Here is a 21112-nt window from a genome sequence, read left to right as displayed (position 1 = left end):
AGCACTGGTTCTCCTCTCCATCAGTGAATGAGGTTCATCCATGACAAGAATAAGCCTTAAAGTCAGAAGAAGAAGAAGAGCACTGAGATGTTTAAACCTAGGAAACTTTTGAGCTTCAACAACAATGGAATGGAGCCACATAAAGAACCACTTGGAGCGCACAGACTGTGTCGCTTCTTCATAAAACTCTCAGTGTCCTAGAGCTAAAACCAGCCACCACAACATGCCTTCCCTTCACACACGACTGCTGCATGTTCATCCCAGCATGGGTTTCCCCACACAACATTCTTCTATTTCGCAGCAACCTGACGTTATGTACAGCTATAGCCAAGTGTTCTGGGGAGATCCCTGTGCTGGAGTCTATCAAACATTAAAGGAATCCTTGAGCGTGTAGTGGGCTTGAGACCAGGTCTGTCCAGTCAGGCAGAAAAACACCCTCCCCTGTGCTAGCTGGTGGGTGTGCAAATGGAAAATCCTTAAGTTACAAAGGAACCTATTATCACGGATTATGCAAGCAGAAACACCATTAGCTGCTATAAAAAAAATACATATATTAAGCCTTTTTTCTTCATTTCCATTAGGGCTGCGTCGCCAATATTGATGAAACAATTTTTTTTGATATAAACAATTTTTTTATATCATTTAAAAAGTTTATATAAAACTGGATTATATGCAGTTTAAATGATTGAACACAGAACTTGTTTTACTGGGGTGTTTTAACTAAAAATAAATAGCATCTTAACCTTTAACATTGTAGTAATGCACAGCAATGAGTGAAATTGTTTTCATTAAGAAAAATGGACATGCACTGTACCTGGTATATGCAAACAAATCAAAACCACATCAAAATCAGAAGCAAAAGAAAGTGAAAAGTGAAAGTCATGACATTTGCCAAGTAACCCATACTCAGAATTGGTGCTCTGCATTTAACCCATCCAAGTGCACACACACAGCAGTGAGAAGTGAACACACACCCGGAGCAGTGGGCAGCTATATCCAGCACTCAGGGAGCAACTGGGGGGTTCAGTGCCTTGCTCAAGGGCACTTCAGCCATGGGATTTTGAGGGTGGAAGAGAGCGCTGTTCATTCACTCCCTCCCACCTACAACTCCTGCCAGCACTGAGACTCAAACCTGCAACCTTCGGGTTACAAGGCCAAATCTCTAACCATTAGGCCACAGCTGATATTGATGTTCTTCACAAATCAAGAGGTTGTGAATCAGAAATCAAATTGTGCAATCTGTGTCAATACACAGTCCTTCTTTTCATTATATCACAGGGATATCATTAAAACAAAAGAGTCCAAATCCTTTGATTTGACACACACCCTGTGATTTGGTTTGGCTCTAAAATTTGTCATCCTTACAGAGACAATGAAGTCATGTGTTTTTAATAATGCTTCATGTTCCTACACGATTGCATCTCCCTCAGGGGTTTCTATACAAAGCTCGTTCTATTGGCGGTACCTTGTTGCTTGGGGAAACATGCCTTTGTGCAGCGCGCACAGATCTCCATATTGATGTTCTAATAAAAAGTTGTTTATCTACGAACACATTGCCTAAACACGTTCGCCGTCTGTGCTCTCCTCTGTTCTCAGGGCTGATGCTAAACAGCTCTGCCAAATAAGCCATAACATTTTCAGTATCATCAAAACAGATCGTTCGGAATACGTGCTCATGCAGCACCTTAAAATTCATTGAAATGCATTGGTCAAAGACTGCTGAGGCCATAGAGAGCACAAAGAGGCTGGCTAAGGTGATGCTCAACAATTTCAGACTCAGCTCCATCAAGGTTATTATGCAAAGCAGACAGGCAATAAACATGGTAATTTGGTCTCATGGTCTTTTGAAGAGTGTGGGAGGTTCATTAAAGAGCAGCCGAGCACTGTGGGCTAAACCTATTGGCTTGAGTCAAGATTTGGAGCAAATTATGCATGTCTCCCTATCCAGCTGTAGGAACCACTGGTGTTTACAGCACAACAGCAGACAAACAGATGCAAAGCACCCTTGAGGAGATATCCTCCAAACTCCCTCACTGAAGATGCGAGGAATATGGAGGCTTGCGTTCCTATGTTTGCAGCTCATTAAAATCCTTTCTCCAATCTACAGCCCACCTCTAGACATTTTGGACAGTTGAAGAGAGGAAGGTCTTTGACAGACTAAAATTTCAGAAAAAAGGCTTCAACGGTGAGGCGGATGCTCTTTCTGTCTCCTCAAACACCATAAATCTGTCCCAGCTCTGTAGTTCTGATACTTTGAGAATGTGTCACTGAATCTTTTTATATCTGTCTGAAAATTGAGAATAAACCAATCAAATCTGTATGAATAACCCTGACACCTTGATCTCGATACTGCTGGTTGCAAGTATTCCAGTGGATGTCACAAGTTTTCAAGATTTATTTCAAATCATGTTAAATTATAAACTACACCTCATGTTAAATTATGAAATTCAATTTCTGGGGGGGGGGGGGGGGCGGCGGGCGGCTAGCTACTGACTGTAATTAAAATGACTCTGAAGGACATCCGTAATAATATCAATAAATGAACACATTACCTTTCAGAATTTGGACTCAGCAAGATTTTTTATAAATTAATACTTTTTTTATATAGCAAGAATGCATTAAACTGATCAAGTGACAGTAAAGTCATTCAAACTGTAAAAAAAATAAATAAAAAAAGTACAGTATATATTTCAAGTGCTGTTCTTTTGAACTTTCTACTCATCATAAAATCCTAAAACATGTTTACGATTTATTTTTGGCATTTTTGCCTTTATTATGATAGGACAGATCAGAACTGACAGGAAGCAAAGTGGGAGAGAGATAGGGGTGGGATCGACACAAAGATCGGTCTTTGTGTCTGGATTCAAACTCGGGATGCCTGTAGCACAATGGGGCTGCCTGAAAGGCTATCTACTGTGCGCTGACTTAAAAAAAAAAAAAAAAAAAACTGTTTTAAACATTGGAAATTACAGTAAATGTTTCTTGAACATTGTTTTTCTCAAATATTGTTCACAAATCTGTCTAAATCTGTGTTAGTGAGCACTTCTTCTTTGCCGAGATAATCCATCCATCTCACAGGTGTGGCATATCAAGATGCTGATTAGACAGCATGATTATTGCACAGGTGTGCCTTAGGCTGGCCACAATAAAACGCCACTCTAAAATGTGCAGTTTTATCACACAGCACAATGCCACAGATGTCGTAAGTTTTGAGGGAGAGTGCAATTGGCATGCTGACTGCAGGAATGTCCACCAGAGCTGTGAACTGAATGTTCATTTCTCTACCATAAGCCATCTACAAAGGCGTTTCAGAGAATTTGGCAGTACATCCAACCGGCCCTTACAACCGCAGACCACGTTTAACCACACCAGCCCGGGACCTACACATCCAGCATCTTCACCTCTGAGATTGTCTGAGACCAGCCACCCGGACAGTTGCTGCAACAATCGGTTTGCATAACCAAAGAATTTCTGTACAAACTGTCAGAAACCGTCCCAGGGAAGCTCATCTGCATGCTCGTCGTCCTCATCGGGGTCTCAACCTGACTGCAGTTCATCATCGTAACGGACTTGAGTGGGCAAATGCTCACATTCAATGGTGTCTGGAACTTCGGAGAGGTGTTCTCTTCACGGATGAATCCCGATTTTCACTGTACAGGGCAGATGGCAGACAGTGTGTATGGCGTCGTGTGGGTGAGTGGTTTGCTGATGTCAACGTTGTGGATCGAGTGGCCCATGGTGGCGGTGGGGTTATGGTACGGGCAGGCATATGTTATGAACAATGAACACAGGTGCGTTTTAGTGATGGCATTTTGAATGCACAGAGATACTGTGACGAGATCCTGAGGCCCATTGTTGTGCCATTCATCCACGACCATCACCTCATGTTGCAGCATGATGATGCACGGCCCCATATTGCAAGGATCTGTACACAATTCCTGGAAGCTGAAAACATCCCAGGTCTTGCATGGCCAGCATACTCACCAGACATGTCAGCCATTGAGCATGTTTGGGATGCTTTGGATTGGGGTATACGACAGCGTGTTCCAGTTCCTACCAATATCCATGCAATAATCATGCTGTCTAATCAGCATCTTGATAGGCCACACCTGTGAGGTGGATGGATTATCTTGGCAAATGAGAAGTGCTCACTAACACAGATTTAGACAGTTTTGTGAACAATATTTGAGCGGAATAGGCCTTTTGTGTACATTTGTGTACATGAGTTCAGCTCATGAAAAATGGGGGCAAAAACAAAAGTGTTGTGTTTATAATTTTGTTCAGTGTAAATGGCATGTAAAAAAAAAATAGTTATTTTAAATTACAAACAATATTACACAATTTTACTGTACTTTTGATGTAAATCAGAAAAGAGACGTCTTTCAAAACATAAAAAAAAAATCTTTCTCACCCCAAATGTTTGACTGGTAGTGTACAAAAAACAACAACAACAACAAAAAAAAAAAAAAACGCTTTGGCCAGAAAAACAACAAACTTGTCTTGTTGCTAGGGTTTCTACTGTATATTGTAATGGACTATTTTTCTTATTATTCAAACTAATCTAGATATTACAGTACTTTCAAATTTAATGAAAAGTTTATGTCCAAGTATTTTTTTATTTATTATTTTTTGCTTAATATCGGTATAGGTGTATAATAATGAGCAGGATAATGTACAAACAGCCAGTCATTATTGCTAAATCAGAGCTCAATTTACAACTCTCTGTGCATGATGCCTTATTATGTACATCATCAGGCACATGCACAGACATTTTGAGGGGTGGGGGCTCAAGTTGAACAAAGGGCACTTCTCATAATTATTCGCATTTTTTTATAAAAAAGACATTAAATATATTAGGGGTGTGCGTTATTGACAAACAAAAACTCAATATTTTCTGGGATTTTATCAGTAACGATAATTAAACTATATTTTGCTGAGTGTGTTATTATGCTGATATCTTAAGGACTACCGTGGACAGCTGACTCCTAAAGTTTTTGACATTCTTTATATTTTGTGTGGTGATCCTTTCACAGCAGTGATAAAACTTAATCTTTTCCAATAAGTTTAAATAGATTTTTTAATCTTTTATGGGCATTTTTACCTTCATAAAGCCCTTTTTCTAAAAGTATTCATCATCTTTTCAGTCAAATTCTTAAACTGAATCAGTCAATTAGAATAATAAGTCATTTGGGCTGTTACCAAGCAAATAAAATCAGTATTGACAAAATTAATCTTTGCAATGCAGAGAAAACACAGAAGCTGCATTAGAAGTGGCATTTAGATGCATTTACACACTGCTTAACCTGCAGTTACAAATGCATAAATGTTTTGATATTTTAAACATAGAACATTGACTAGGCCTACTGATATTGGAAATTATTTTTTAAAAAAATGAAAAGATACTTTAAAGTGCCCCTATTATGCCATTTCCAATATTGCCTTTCATGCAGTGTGTAATGTAGCTGTAAGTTAAATTATCTGCAAAGTTGTAAAGCCGAAAGTGCATGATAAATAAATTTATTGTCTTCCAAAATAAAGAATCGACTCTATAATAATAGATGTTTATAGAGCGTTCAAAATACAGAACTGTTGAAATAGGCGTATCGTTCCCAAAACCGCTGTATACCATAGACCAATCACAACAGACTGGGCCATCTGATCAATCAGAGCAGAGCAGGCTCACGGAAAGGAGGGGTTTAGAGAGACTGAACCTTTAAACTGCTTCAAATTAATTGTTTGAAAATCGTTGGAAAATGAGGTGATATTAAATGTATATTTTGAGAATTTTTTTTTGACCTTGCACACATGTAATCCTCTTGTAGGAGACTCCCAAAACAATATTAGGAACCGTAAAAATGGCATAATAGGGTCATTTTAAATGTAAAATTAATAACACCAATAGGTGACAGCAAGTCACTGTTAATAAGTGAATCATTGTGACTGAACTGAATCATTTAAATGGTTGATTCACATTCAGTAACAAAACAGCCATGTTGCTCAGAGATGCAAATTGGAATTATATTTGTTGGCTAAATAGAGCAAATACAGTCAATTTTATGTCTAAAATTGTTTCTAAAACGTAAGTGTTTTAATATTAAATTCTTGTTTATTGAACTGCAGTATAAAAATCAGTATCACATTTGTAATCATGCTGATTTTTGGTAAAAAAAAACGTCAGTCTTTGCGTGATGCTAATTAACTATATGAAATTATATAAATATATAAATTTCTGCCCCCAGATCTTGAATTTTGTGACCATTCTAAACGCATTTTAATAACCTACTAGATTTCCTATTGCCTTAGCTAAACTTTAGCTAAATTACATGGTAGCTCTCTCATCAGTCATGGATGATAACAAGACAAATTAACTATAATTGCCCTTTGTCTTTTGGATAATTAGCTGTAAATTCGAGGCACAAGTAGCTTAGTCTTTTGTTCATCACTACTCACCTCCATACCAACACAAACACAACTGGAAAGAGAGAGAGGGAGGGAGGGAGGGAGGGATGGAGGGCTTCACTTCTGCGGCTCTCTGCCCGTCAGTGATGTGGTGATCAATGTGTGGTACACTACTGTACTGCGCAGAGACGCGGAGGGGAGAAAGCAGTTTTGCCAGATTGGAAATGTCCAAGTATCGTACCAGAAGCTCAAAATTATCGTATTTAGATGAAAATTATCGTACACGAGTCAAATTTACAAAATACAGCTATTTATCTAAAACAACAACTTTTTGACATGACCTGCAAATTTACACAATAGATAACTGAGTGTACCTTGTCTGCATTGGACAAGAGCAGTGCGACAAAATACTATATCCATTATAATCAGTGACTGTCTGCACTGGATGCGGCACGGCACAACATGACACTAAGCATCCCCAACAGTAAACTCATGCCTCGTTCTATTTATGACGTATTAAAATGATTTTTAACACTCATTTTGTTGCATCTAGTGTAGACAGACTTTTGCTGTTGCGGCGCGGTGTTAACTCCACATCTGAGCCGCTGTCATCAGAAACCTGTATGTTGCCATGTTGAAGGGGTTCATGCCATCTTGGACCACAACATAGTGTTCGTTAGCTTTGAAGCAGGGCACTCTCCTGCATTCTTAACACACTCTGAAGTGTGCACAAGCGCATTTAGAGGGTCTGTAATGAGTCGATTTCGTGTATGAATATAGAAACCCTATGACTACAACTACCATCTTTTGAATTGTCATAAAATTCTGAAATGAACATACATTATGGGATTTTTTAAATCATTGAGCGTATATCGTACAGAGGTCAAAATTTTCATACAAATATGATAATTATCATACGTCTAGCAACACTGGGAGAAAGGCTGTGTTTATACTTGGCATTAACGTGTGACCTATATCCGGATGTTATCCACATACACATAAAAAAAAGACAAGTGTAAATGCACTTCTGATCGGAATGTTATCTGATCAGCATGTCCTGATCAGCATGTCCTGGTCCAGAGGTAGTCGAGGACACATTGTGATAGGATCTCAGTGTAATGTAAATGCAATCCAGCCATCGTGTCTGCATTCGCAGGTCGACATCACGCAAAATGCCAACCCCTCTATCGCGAACTGTCAGAAAAAAAGACGGAGAACACCCGTCTGGAGACTAGTGAGACTCCTACACTTATCTTTGATTTGTAAAATGTCCCGCGACTGAAAATGCTTTTCAAAAGAAAACCCACCACTTCAGGTTAACTTTGCACCAGGCCATTCTCTGCAGACTTATTTAAATATTGCACGGGAAAGACAGATCCGAATGGTTATCCAGTTAGAAAAGTCAGTTGATGATGCCAAGTGTAAACGCACCGTGTTCTGATTGACTGATGATCCGATCTGCTTGATTGTATCACGGTGATTGCATGTTAATACCATTTTTGCCTGTACATCATGCATTGTGTCACATTTTGTCTAAAAAAATATTTCTAAAGAAATTTGTGAAAAATTACATGCTTGTGGCAAAGAATAACAACCTCACAGATTAACTAACATGGACTGCCCAAAACTTTGTGAGGGTTTCCAAGGAACCCATCTGTTGTTCTTAGAGTAGTGCAGAGTACAACAATAACAAAGGATTATCAGCATATCCAATGCAAACCACAAGACTAACTAAGACCACAGAGGAACGAGTCTGGCTAATGGAAAGAATCAGTCCTGGCATATGTTTCCAAAGCTATCTGGGGCAAGTCTATGGAATCAGATTAGACTCAATAATAATTCACGCAAAAGACACGATGCACACATGCGTATCCCAATTCACATGCATGAAACCCAATTCACATGCACAAAAAAAAACATTCACGTTCACAAAAACCAATTCACGTGCACAAAATAAGAATATACATTCATAAAATTCATTTCACAAATGCAAAACCCAATTCACAGATGTACAACTGTATACAAAAAATTTGAATATTTAAAATTCATGAGTTCATCATGGACTGTGAATGTGTGAATAGCCTTGGATTTATGTGTGTATTTTTGAGACTTTCCTGGCAGCAAACTCCTCCCACATGGGATACTCATACTCTTTAGCCTGTCGATCGACCAATCATAACCTGCTGTGGGCGTGCCTACCTGGATGTTACATCATCAGCGCAAGACCACAGTTCAAGTCACGGTTCAGCAGTATAGAGGTTTGTGCAGTTGATCGTTTCATTTCAGTTAACTATCATTGTAAAGCTGTTTTGTTTTATCTTTGCATGCTTAAAACTTAACACTCGTTAACGTGACCAGTGTAAGACAGCAGCTGCTATGAATACAGATAGTGTTGCCAAAAATGTAGCTGTCTTTTGTTAGCCACAATGTCCCATATATTGGCCAAAATAAAGAAAGAATTCTGCTCATTGCCCTGTTTTTGTTCAGCAACGCTGGGTGGCCAATGTTTAGCTCTCACGCTGACCCTGCCCTCATCATCATAGCTTTATATAAAGATGAATAGACCTCACAATAACTCAGTGTGAATAACAGTGTGTTTGTACTTACCCATTTGTGCAACAGGTTGCAGTGTTTAATTAATACACACTAATTGTTTTCCTTGCATTTTTCAGGATTTAAACACTTTGGCACAACATCTGGATGAGTTACAGGCCTCTTTCTTCACATTAATCTTTATCTCTTTTATGTACTTTACGTTTATGTATTCATTTCTTAATGTAATCAACATTCATCTACTTATTTTTTTCACATTATATTACCATTGGTAATGTTTAATCTTGTGTTGAGTTGTGATGTAAAAATCTTTGAGATTACAATACACAAGATGATGTTGGGAAGCAGCAGTTGTATTCCTTGGTAAATGTTGTTGAATTTATGCTGGTCAGACAAAGACAGACTGATCATAAAAAGGAATGCAGTAAACTTTAATCATTTATTTTATCACTTTATCTTATGCTTTCTGCTTTTTCTATATCTGTATCTCTTGTAAAAGTATAAGAGTTAACAAGCCAAGGTGTTAACTGCTTTGAATATCACACCAAAATCTGGCACGTCCTGACAGAGAGAGAGAGATAGTGAAGACTGGATCTAAAACATTTGATTAATTAACTTTTCACATAATGTAATACATGTATTTATCATTCGGCCATGACATTTCCTTTAAAAGAGTGCTAAAGACTGTAAATGGGACACAATACTAGCAGTGTAAATTCAGTGTAAATGAGGTTTGAATACCCTTTGACTGAAGAACTTCTAGCACAGTGTCAAACTGGTATCGAGCCAATCTCAGCTGTATCTGTTCTGCGTTTGTACTTCCTCATAATAGAGTGGGGGAACTATGACGTCACTTTAGTATGACGGCTGTTAGCATGACACTGGTTCAATCGACAAAAAGCCAATAGGATTTTTCCATAGGCTTTTGAATTATCACAAAAAAATCAGCTCTGTGTTCAATCATAGTTGATGAAACTAAGGTTTTGTCCATAAAGATAATCTTCACAAAATAATATAACTTTTATGAATTTTGATGCCTAATTAAAAGCACCAGAACTTAAAAGCTAAACATAGGCTATAAAAGAACTACAGCACCACGGTCGCTTGCCTTCAACATAACCACCACCTGCTTCCCACAACTCTTCAAACTTATTTTTAACACATTCAGTGAAAACTATTTAGTCTGTATATGAATTTGAATCCATGCTACATTAAACTTTTGATATAAACTGGAATAAATACAAAATTAGAGCCAAACTAAAACTGAAATGAGGCATTAGTAATAAATAGTTCAGTGAATAAATGAGATAATCATAACTAAAAGACTTGTGAAAGCACATATTTCTGTACATTTCGAAATAAGGTGCATTAAAAGTCAATAAATCCTACTATTCAATAAAATTCTAGTGCATTTAATCTATTAAATAGCACAGTGAGCAAGTCTTTGGATATGGTAAGATTAAACTTATTTTAGTGAATAAAGTACCACATTTCAGCTATTGTTTTGTTAGGGTGGGTACACAAAATGTTATTTCAATATGCTTCGTAACAGCTTTATGTATAGGGTGACCAAATGGGCCATTTTTATGGGACGCACCCTTGCCAGGATTTCTATATTGCCTAAAATATCAAGGTTTTGGCTGTTAGCACTGTGCAGATCGATCGTTGTAGGATATTATTTTACGAGAGCTACAGAGAGCAGAGCAGACGGCTCCTTGTGCTTTCAAATGGCTCTTGTGGTACTTTGGTGTCATACAATGATTGGTGCACAGCTTCAAGTCGAACAAACGAACAAACACGTGCACATATTTGCATTGCTTTGATCGTTCTCACCTTCTCATGCACAACGTGCCACGATTGGTCGATTATGTACAATACCTGCATGTTATTGGTCAAACTACTTTGAATGTTTTAGGCAATATAAAAATCCTGGCCAGGATGTGTCCCGTATTAATGGCAGATATGGCCACCCTATTCATGTGGCCGTAAACATTTCATTTTAATGTGGCATTAAGCACTATGCATCGTTAAAGTTTTACTTTCACTGCGACTAAGCCGGTTAATGTGGTGTTTACATGGAATAATCATGAGACTTGACTTGTGTTGCATTTCGGGGAAAGCAAAAAACGTTGTCGAACAACAATATAAAATACGGGAAACTATTAATTGGTTATTCTACAATTAATTGTTATATAAATTATACACAACGATTGGAAAATACTGTAAATTGATCAAATGTTTGGTGTGATAACGTTTAATGTCTCCGACAGCGCCTCTAGTCCCTTTTAGCAACTTGTTAGCAACCATCTTTTTAAAGAAATGTACCAGTTTAAAATAATCACAAGTGGGGTGTAACTGTGGTGTTTTATGTCGTAGAATAAAACGTGAACATCTTGAGCTTGTGGGAACCACGGACCTTATTTATTGTCAATAACAAGAACATTTAACAATGTACAACAAAGCTTTATACTTTAAAATGTACAAAGTCACAGGGTACCATTCTAAAAGAAATGTAGTAATTATGCATTACTTCAAAATCTGTTGAAACTGTCAAAATTGGATGGGTTGCAACATGACTTTTTTGAAAGAGTTACAGTTCCAAATGAAACTTCTAGATTCATATCACCTCATAACTTGTTGTAAGGGGATGAACTAGGAACAGCAGGGTCATGGGTTGTCCCTGCAATTTCATCAATATCATCAGCCTCACAATTCTGAAATTAATAGTATTTGCAGCATAAACAAACTAAAATTAAATGTACATGGTTTCCAATGTACATACATAATCATCATCAGCTGAATGTGTCATCACAAGACTTTATACACATGGCAAGCTCTGCTGTGTACACCTCTTTCATGTCCTCAATAAGCAAAAACACAAGAGACTGCTTGAAAAATATCCAAAAACTATATTTTCATAATCCTCTATTTATTTACAACATGTCCCATCAGTCAAAATCATATTTTATGAATCTAATATCTCAATGTGGTATGGTATCCTTGTAAATAATGATTATTTATTAAATAAACATAAGAATCAATCAATATTAAATCATAACACACTCTGGACTAAATGGCAGCCGCTGGTTTACACTGGTCACATTACCTAGTGTGTCCAAATGACCGATTTTACTTCCAAGTTTTAAGTAAGCATGCAAAGATACAACAATACACCTTTACAAGGCTAGTTAACTGAAATGAAATGATTAACTGAACAAACCACTACTCTGCTGGACCGTGACTTGAACTGTGGTCTCGTGCTGATGACATAACATTTAGGTAGGCATGCCCACAGCAGGTTATGATTGGTCAATCGACAGGCTCAAATCTGATTGGCTAAAGAGTACGAGCGTCCCGCGTGGGAAGAGTGCATTGCCAGGAAAGTCTCAAAAATACACACACAAATCCAAGGTGATTCACACATTGACAGTCCATGGTGAACGCGTGAATTTTAAACATTCAAAATTTTTGTACACAGTTGTAGATCGGTGAATTGGGTTTTGCATTTGTGAAAAGTATTTTCTGAATATTTATTCTTATTTTGTGCCCGTGAATTGGTTTTGTGGAAGAAAAAAAATTGTGCATGTAAATTGGGTTTCATGCATGTGAATTGGGATACGCATGTGTGCATTTGAAGTAACATCTCGTGATGTAAGGCAAAGGGACTGCTGGCATATGGAATCTTATCAAAGGCATTTTCTTTAAACTGTTTTGAGAATATGTTTCTGTGATGAATGGTTTCTCTCTCATTGTTCTGTTTCTGCTTGTTTTTCTTCTGTTCTATGTGATTTATCCTATTTCCTTTGAGCAGAACCCTCTGTACGCAGTGCTGAAAATAAACCAAAGGAAGACTCACCTGTCTGTCCAGCTTCTGTTGTCGCAGGTTCGTGCCCTCATCATCCAAGGTGCTGCAAGAGGACAAAACAAGATTAATGGGGAAACCTCACAAAAAAGATGTGCCACAGCGAGAGTAGCGCCAACAGAGATACGATTCAAACTTACTATTGGTCCTTTTGTGTATACAAAGATAGTCCAGTGTCAAGAGAACCATACAGTAAAATAAATGAAAACTTATCAATGATTTAACCAAAGGTGATCTTTACAGATGTAATTCCTTACTGTTCATGTCCTTCACTAAAAATTCTGCTGCACAGGATATGACATAGTTCATGCATTATTGAAAAAGCAACTGTATTGTCATATAAATAAATCACAGGCGTCACTCTCTATTTACTGGTCACTAAACCTAAAATATGGGCAAAACAGTATATAAATAGTGCATTTATGCATCAGACAGTGCTGCTGTGTTGATCATGCCTATGACTCATTGTGCTCTTTCAGGTCCTGTGAGGAGGGAAGACTTTGGTGAGGCCTTTGTGCTCTGCCTGTCCCTCCTCTCGTTCTCTTTAATCAGCTATGGTGCATTCACTCCAGACCTCCTTATGCATTTCTGCCACCTGTTATTGTGGAGCCAAAAGCTGTGTTACTTAAATGGCAATAGAGGGCTTCCTCTGTGGCTGTGGTGGGTCATGCAGAGGGAAGAAGTGTGACAGATCAAGGGTGGTGTGGAAAAGGATTTGTGCTCTGTAATCTGTAAAGCACAACCAGAGTGCTGGTTTTAACATTTGATAGGAACAAATTTTACAATCAGTCAGAGTATTGAGATTATAAACAGTTACAAACACTGTAAAGAAATCAAGAATTCTGCTATCTGTGTAGATTGGCTAATCTCTGGATGTCATTAGGCAATAAAGAAATCGTTAAAAAAAAAATTTTCCAGGAGTTTAGATTCACAACACCACAGGCATTCACTCATTTGACAACATGAAACACAAACAAACACAATCAGACGCTCGCATTTTCATAAATATTTAGGCAAATAGATGAAATGACAGACAGAACAATAAATAGGCTGATTGATAGAACAATAAATAGAACTAAAAAGATAGATAGATAGATGTTTTGACAGAATGTTCATATATATATATATATACAGTTGAAATTATTTGAAAAAAATTATTTGTATGAAGGAGTCACTGAGTGCGTTTACTCATAATACAACTATAATGGGATTTTGTCAATATTAAATAATGATAATAAACTTTCCATCATGCAAGCGCAATACTTAAATCAAAATAATGCAATTAAGCTCATCATCTTAGCAAACAATCATATTCAAATATTTGTGCCGCATTCCGATTTTAATTGCAATAAACAGGTACGTAAACACCTTAAATACATTATAACAGCTCTAACCAAAGTGCAAATTTGAATGATGCATTGTGATGATCTTACTATCAGAGGTTTGCTATATTAACCCTACAGTTGATAGCTAAGTCTTTGGATTAATGCCTGCTTCACATCGCAAGCAACAGCAGACTGTGAGCAGTGCATATTTTGTCTCTACCTATATTAATGAATAACTGTTCACATCGGAAGGATCAAGGATGATGGAAAAACCTCTTGCATAACATAAGCAGCGATAAAATACGTCCTGCTCACACTATGCTGTCACTTGCGATGTGAAACAGGTGTAATATACATAGCTGAATTATTGTCATTTAGGAATAAGATTGTGTCGAAGTTTTAATGAGTATTGTGATCTTTTAACGATTAAAGGGATTGTTCACCCAAAAATGAAAATTATGTTATTAATGACTCACCCTCATGTCGTTCCAAACCCGTAAGACCTCCGTTCATCTTCGGAACACACTATAAGATATTTTAGATTTAGTCCGAGAGCTTTCTGTCCCTCCATTGAGAATGTATGTACGGTATACTGTCCACGTCCAGAAAGGTAATAAAAACATCTTCAAAGTAGTCCATGTGACATCAGAGGGTCCGTTAGAATTTTTTGAAGCATCGAAAATACATTTTGGTCCAAAAATAGCAAAAACTACGACTTTATTCAGCATTGTCTTCTCTCCCGGGTCTGTTGTGAGCGCGTTCACAGCACTGCAGTTTAGTGATATCCGGTTCGCGAACGAATCACTCGATGTAACCGGATCTTCTTGAACCAGTTCACCAAATCGAACTGAATCGTTTGAAACGGTTCGCGTCTACAATAAGCATTAATCCACAAATGACTTAAGCTGTTAACTTTTTTAACATGGCTGACACTCCCTCTTAGTTCAAATAAACCAATATCCCAGAGTAATTCATTTACTCAAACAGTACACTGACTGAACTGCTGACCGAGCCAGATAACGATGAAACATTGACTCGTTCTTGAGTCAAGAACCGGTTGCATCGGTTTTCGGATCACCGGTAGTGATGGGAAGTTGTTCTTTTCCGCGAACCGGTTCTTTCGGACAGTTTGATTCAATAAACCGGTTGCCGAAAACGGTTCACCAGTTCTTTTGCGCTCGACGTAATGACTTCATTGGCGATGATGGCCTTGATTCAAGCCTTTGGTTTACCCGCGCTCATAACATTAGCACAGAATCAGTTCAGAATCAATCAGCAAAAGAACCAGTTCGGTTCAGACGCGCTGTGTGTCAGTCTGCTTCACGCATGCGCAGTATCATCAGCTCCACGGTTCTCGAATCGGACGCGTCCGACAGAAACGGTTCTTGACTCGGGAACGAGTCAATGTTTCGTTCATTATCTGGCTCGGCTCGGTGTTCATCTTCAGTTCTCTCTTCACAGCAGTTCAGTCAGTGTACTCTTTAAGTAAATTAATTACTCTGGGATATTGGTTTATTTGAACTCAGAGGGAGTGTCAGCCATGTTAAAAAAGTTAACAGCTTAAGTCATTTGTGGATTAATGCTTATTGTTGACGCGAACCCTTTCAAACGATTCAGTTCGATTTGGTGAACTGGTTCAAGAAGATCCGGTTACATCAAGTGATTCGTTCGTGAACCGGATATCACTAAACTGCAGTGTTGTGAACGCGCTCACAACAGACCCAAGAGAGAAGTCAACGCAGAATAAAGTCGTAGTTTTTGATATTTTTGGACCAAAATGTATTTTCGATGCTTCAAAAAATTCTAACGGACCCTCTGATGTCACATGGACTACTTTGAAGATGTTTTTATTACCTTTCTGGACGTGGACAGTATACCGTACATACATTTTCAATGGAGGAACAGAAAGCTCTCGGACTAAATCTAAAATATCTTAAACTGTGTTCCGAAGATGAACGGAGGTCTCACGGGTTTGGAACGACATGAGGGTGAGTCATTAATGACATAATTTTCATTTTTGGGTGAACTATCCCTTTAATCGTGCAGCCCTAAAAGATGAACGGACAGAAAGACAGACATACAGTTACAAAATATTTCTAATCAAACCAGTACTAACCAGCCTGGACCAAAATTCATGTTGCTCTATGCTTGTCTTTTCGGGAGGATTATACTACTGTCTCTTTCTCCCTCTCTCGCTCGGATGGATATTCCAGTGTCTAGCTGCAAAAAACTCAGAATCTCTACTTTCCTATTTAAACCTGAGAAATCTCACACTATGGACTGCCAACACTGACACCATTTTTATCACACATGCACATAGGCATGAAGATACAAGCCCACGAACACACACTCATTCAGAAATACAGACACCTATTAGGTGACTTACACAGTTACTCAAACCTCAGGATACAGAAAAAGCAATGCTTATTTGCACACATTTGTGAACTCCCTTCTAAAGCTAAAACAGATAAACGTTAGCAGTCAAGGGTGTCAGTTCCCATCAGATTGGCAGATAATGACATAAACAGAGTGGTTATAATGAGGGTCAACAAGGAATGAGAGAGAAATTGATATGTTCTGACAGCTGCCTGCAATATGCGGTAGAATTTCTCTCCCTCACCATCAACCTTCACTGATGACAGTGACAAATCACTTAGTGTGTCGTCGTGTGTGTGTGTGTGTGTGTGTGTGTGTGTGTGTGTGTGTGGGTGGGTGTTTTACTGGATGTGTGTGTAATGGAATCTGAAATTAACATTTGCTGATTTGCATGCTGTATTTTTACCTGCAAATTTTCATTCATCAAAACAAAATACAAAGCAAAAAATGTCCAAAAATACCTTAAAATAGGATTTACTCAGAAGCAAAATTGTATAAGACATTGGACAAGGCCTGTTAATAGAGAATATATGTTAAATTAAGTTCATCTTTCCTCTGCTTCTTTTAAATTGCATGGAGAATTCTTTTTGAGAGTGAGTTATAACAGAATACTTTTTTTTCTTTACGCAGTAGGGATGATTGTGTATTTCTTTACACTACTCTACTGCACAGATCAAGAATGAAGGTCAGTCACACTTTTGAGATAGCTTTAAAGAATTTCTATAGAGTTATGCAAGTCTTTTCTTAGCACTACATCTTTCCGCATGTTTCTTAGTTCTTTCTGCCTACAGTGAGACTGAGTGTGTCACAGGACAACAAAAGAAAAGCAGAAACTCTACATGGATCAAGGCTCTGAAAAATTGCCTTAAACCGTTTTTTTTGTTTGTTTTTTTGTTTTTTCAGTGTATCCTAGGACATTTTTGACAGTGGAAACAAGCAAACTTGAAACTATCCATCGATTATAAAATCCAGTTTCCACAGAATAAAAAATAAGGTGATTACAACTTTTTAGACAAATAAAAAGTCAGAAATGTCAGATATAATGTCAGATATCAGTGCCTGATGAAGACCTGAAGGTCGAAACGTTGCTTGATTAAATTCTCCAGGAGCAGTAATTTTCAGTGTGCAGACTTCACACTTCTTTATTTGTCTATATTATTCAGTTGTCTTGCACCTGCGTCCTATCTGGATGTTTGGGATGTGCACACCATTTTTGTATTTTTGATTACAACTTTTTAGTCACACAATTCAGACAAAAAAAAAAAGTCAGAAATGTCAGATATAAACTCAATGTTAAATTTTTTTCCAAGCTTAACATTGGAATTTACTACGTTTTTTTTAGAGAACAATTGACTGATCAGGGCAAAATTCTGATCAGGGCAAAAAACAGCATGTTTTTATGTACGTACACACTAGCATGACAGTGGAAAACAGATTCAAAACAAAACAAATGGAAAACAGGCAATGGTACTTTTCTTTCCATGTTTGTGGATAACAAGGTCCTTAACCCCCAAGTGTATATGTGTGTGTGTGTGTGTGTGTGTGTGTGTCCATGTAGGGTCTGTGACCTACCAGAGCACACTGGCTCTCTAATAAACTGGCCAAGGCTGTGAAATTTGTGTTTGTGATACAGAAGGTCCAGCTGAGACAACCTCAGACACACCAGAGTGATCTCAAAGCTCAATTCATTTTTCATAGCAAGCCCATCTGCAAGGGAGGAGATGCTCATCACACAAGGAAAAAAAGCCATGAAGGGCCCAACGGCACTGCTGACTGAGGGATACATGAGGGAAGGACACATTCACTAACTGTGCTCACTGCTGTCCGTTTCCCTAGTCCTTTATTACTGTAGGGGGTGTCAAACATAAGAATATTGCCTACCATCACGAAGGCAGAGATCCAGAGCTCGCTGCATTACCAGTCTGCCTGAAAGCAAGACACTTAATAGCAAATCACCCTACTGCTGCTCCTCTAATTATTGACCTACTTTCTTTTTTGGATGGAAATCATTGCCTGTATTTCACATATGAGTAATTCAACTGTTCAACCATAACTCTAAGGTACAATATGCAAGAGTGCAGTGTGTTATCTATGAGATCAACCTTTTGCAAGGCAAATCTCTGCCCAATTCCTATCTAAATAAATACCAAAAAGTCAAAATATCAAAATACTTTCATAGACCTTAAGAAACACTAGTAACAAACAAAGAAATTTCCAGAGAAAAAAAGCTATTGCTCATAGGTTGCCCTTTCATAGCCAAGGAAACTTGATTTGCCAGTTATAGTTTTCTGTATACACACATACAGTACATATACATACACATACATATACACATACATATATATATATATATATATATATATATATATATATATATATATATATATATATATATATTATAGAACCATACAATTGATGTGGATATAATCTCATAATCTCAGATCATTTGATCTCGGAATGTGATGAGAAATATTCATTATGAAATTTCTGGCTAATTGCAGATTTCAGTATGTTAGCAAAGAACTTTAGAATGGTTTGAGATGTGGACATTTCTCAAGAGGCACATGTGTGGTTACTAGTGTCCTAGGCATTGTAGATTGTACAATGCATTATAAGGTGCATTACAATGCATGATTAATTAAAACTTCTTTTATAATGCATTATACATAAAGGCATAGAGATTTTGACAGTAAATTATGGAAGAATTTTCTCCTTTTAATGCCACAACTGACTATACAACAAACAAGTGAGAGATATAATTTATTATTTTCTTTTCTACAGGTTTAGTAAAAACAAATGACTCATGTATGCCTCTATTTCCATTACGGTTCCCTTGAGCTCCTCTAGTGCCAAAGCTCGTTAGATTTCTCAGATCCATTCAGGTCACAATCACAGACCTCACACACAGGAAACTGGGGTGTGGGAGAGGGCAGCTCTTCACAATCAAAACACACTCCCATAGAGACAGTCTAAGACCCTCCAGGGTAGGTCGAGCGGTACCTTTAGCTCTTTGCAACAAGCGGCAAGTGCTCCCTGATGTAATCTTCCAAAGAAAGAGTGGAGGAAAGTGGGCTTGTAGCTTATAGCAACCAAGAGCCAATGAGAGAGCAGAGGCAGTGCAGTCATGGCAATGAGGCTCCTCTGAGAGGCAGCAGCAGTCATGCCTCCAACAGCAAACATAGTAATATAGCCATTCTTTTGATTTATTTACACTGATAATCACTGATCATACCACACGTAAATTACAAATTATTAAAAATATAAAGCAAAATACATGCAGAGCATTCTGGAAAAAATAAAAATTAATAAAAAAAAATAAATGAGACACAAGCCCGGGTTATATTAGGGGAAAACACTATTACTTGTCAAATTTGACTTCACACATTTTAACAAGAAGCGTAACAAAGCAAATCAGCAAAAATTAGTCAGGAAATACATATACACATTCAAACTGCAGTTGTATCTGCAATATGTGAGGCTCAAGATTTTGACTTTTATTGGCTTCACAAAAATAAATAAATAAAAAATGTTTTTAAAAAACTGAATATATATTTACTTTATCATTTTTAGAAGTTGGGGACAGTAAGATTTTTAAAAAAAGAAATTAATAATTTTATTTAGAAAGACTACAAAAAAACAGTAAAGACATTTACAGTATAATGTTACAAAATATTTATATTTAAAAAAACAAGCCAAAAAATTCTTCTTTTTTTTTTACTTTATATTTATCAGATAATGAGAAACTTAAAAAAAATAATGTACCACGGTTTCCACAAAAATATTAAGCAGAACAGCTTTAATGAGTTGTCAAAACAGGCTGTTCTGAGATTCCTGTCAGAATGACGTAGTTCTCCACAGGCTGCTGCCATGATTGTTGATTGACAAGGCCGTCTTACCTTAGACTTACCCTGAGTGTGGCGGTATGCACCTGAAAAATTATGATTGCAGTCCACCATTAAGCTGTGAGTGAGCTGAGCTGTGAGCTGTCTGCCATTGTGTCGACTCCGGTGCAGGCGAAGACAAGAATGTCTCTGATTAAACGATTGAGGTGTTTTGTTGTTGAATGTAATTATGAACATAGCGGTCATCATTTACTCCAACATCTGAGCCGCTGAAGACGAGAGGATTAACGTTACTTTCATTTTTGACGGGAATGCGCCGATCCCCGATCTGCCTAAATGCGTTTATGTTCGCGCGAATCATTCGTGATCCTGCTTCAATACAGAAGTAAGTAACTCTGAATCTTTGCAAATCGCCTTTCCTAATATGTGACCCTGGACCACAAAAACCAGTCTTAAGTTGTAGGGGTATATTTTTAGCAATAGCCAAAAAAACAGTGTATGGGTCAAAATTATTGATTTTTCTTTTATGCCAAAAATCATTAGGATATTAAGTAAAAATCATGTTCCATGAAGATAGTTTGTAAATTTCCTGCCATAAATATATTACTTAATTTTCGATTAGTAATGTGCATTGCTAAGAATTCATTTGGACAACTTTAAAGTAGGGATCGACCGATATGCATTTTTCAGGGCCGATGCCGATACCGATTATTACAGATCAAGGAGACCGATAACCGATATTTTGAACCGATATG

At 37.6% G+C, this 21112-nt stretch overlaps 1 protein-coding gene across 5 annotated transcripts in view; it reads right to left on the bottom strand.

Annotated features, from left to right (window-relative positions):
• Nucleotides 1-21112, bottom strand: part of tub (TUB bipartite transcription factor) — an 89971-nt gene that overhangs the window by 21432 nt on the left and 47427 nt on the right. For all 5 annotated transcript variants that reach the window (XM_042727541.1, XM_042727542.1, XM_042727539.1 and 2 more), the window contains one exon: nucleotides 12809-12860. In XM_042727541.1, coding sequence (XP_042583475.1) covers nucleotides 12809-12860 — 52 coding nt within the window. The remainder of the gene's footprint in view (nucleotides 1-12808; nucleotides 12861-21112) is intronic.

The sequence above is a fragment of the Cyprinus carpio genome, chromosome B7, assembly GCF_018340385.1.
Source record: "Cyprinus carpio isolate SPL01 chromosome B7, ASM1834038v1, whole genome shotgun sequence".
Classification (NCBI taxonomy): domain Eukaryota; kingdom Metazoa; phylum Chordata; class Actinopteri; order Cypriniformes; family Cyprinidae; genus Cyprinus; species Cyprinus carpio.
Note: the sequence above shows the minus strand (reverse complement) of the source record. Positions and strands in the feature narration are given on the sequence as shown.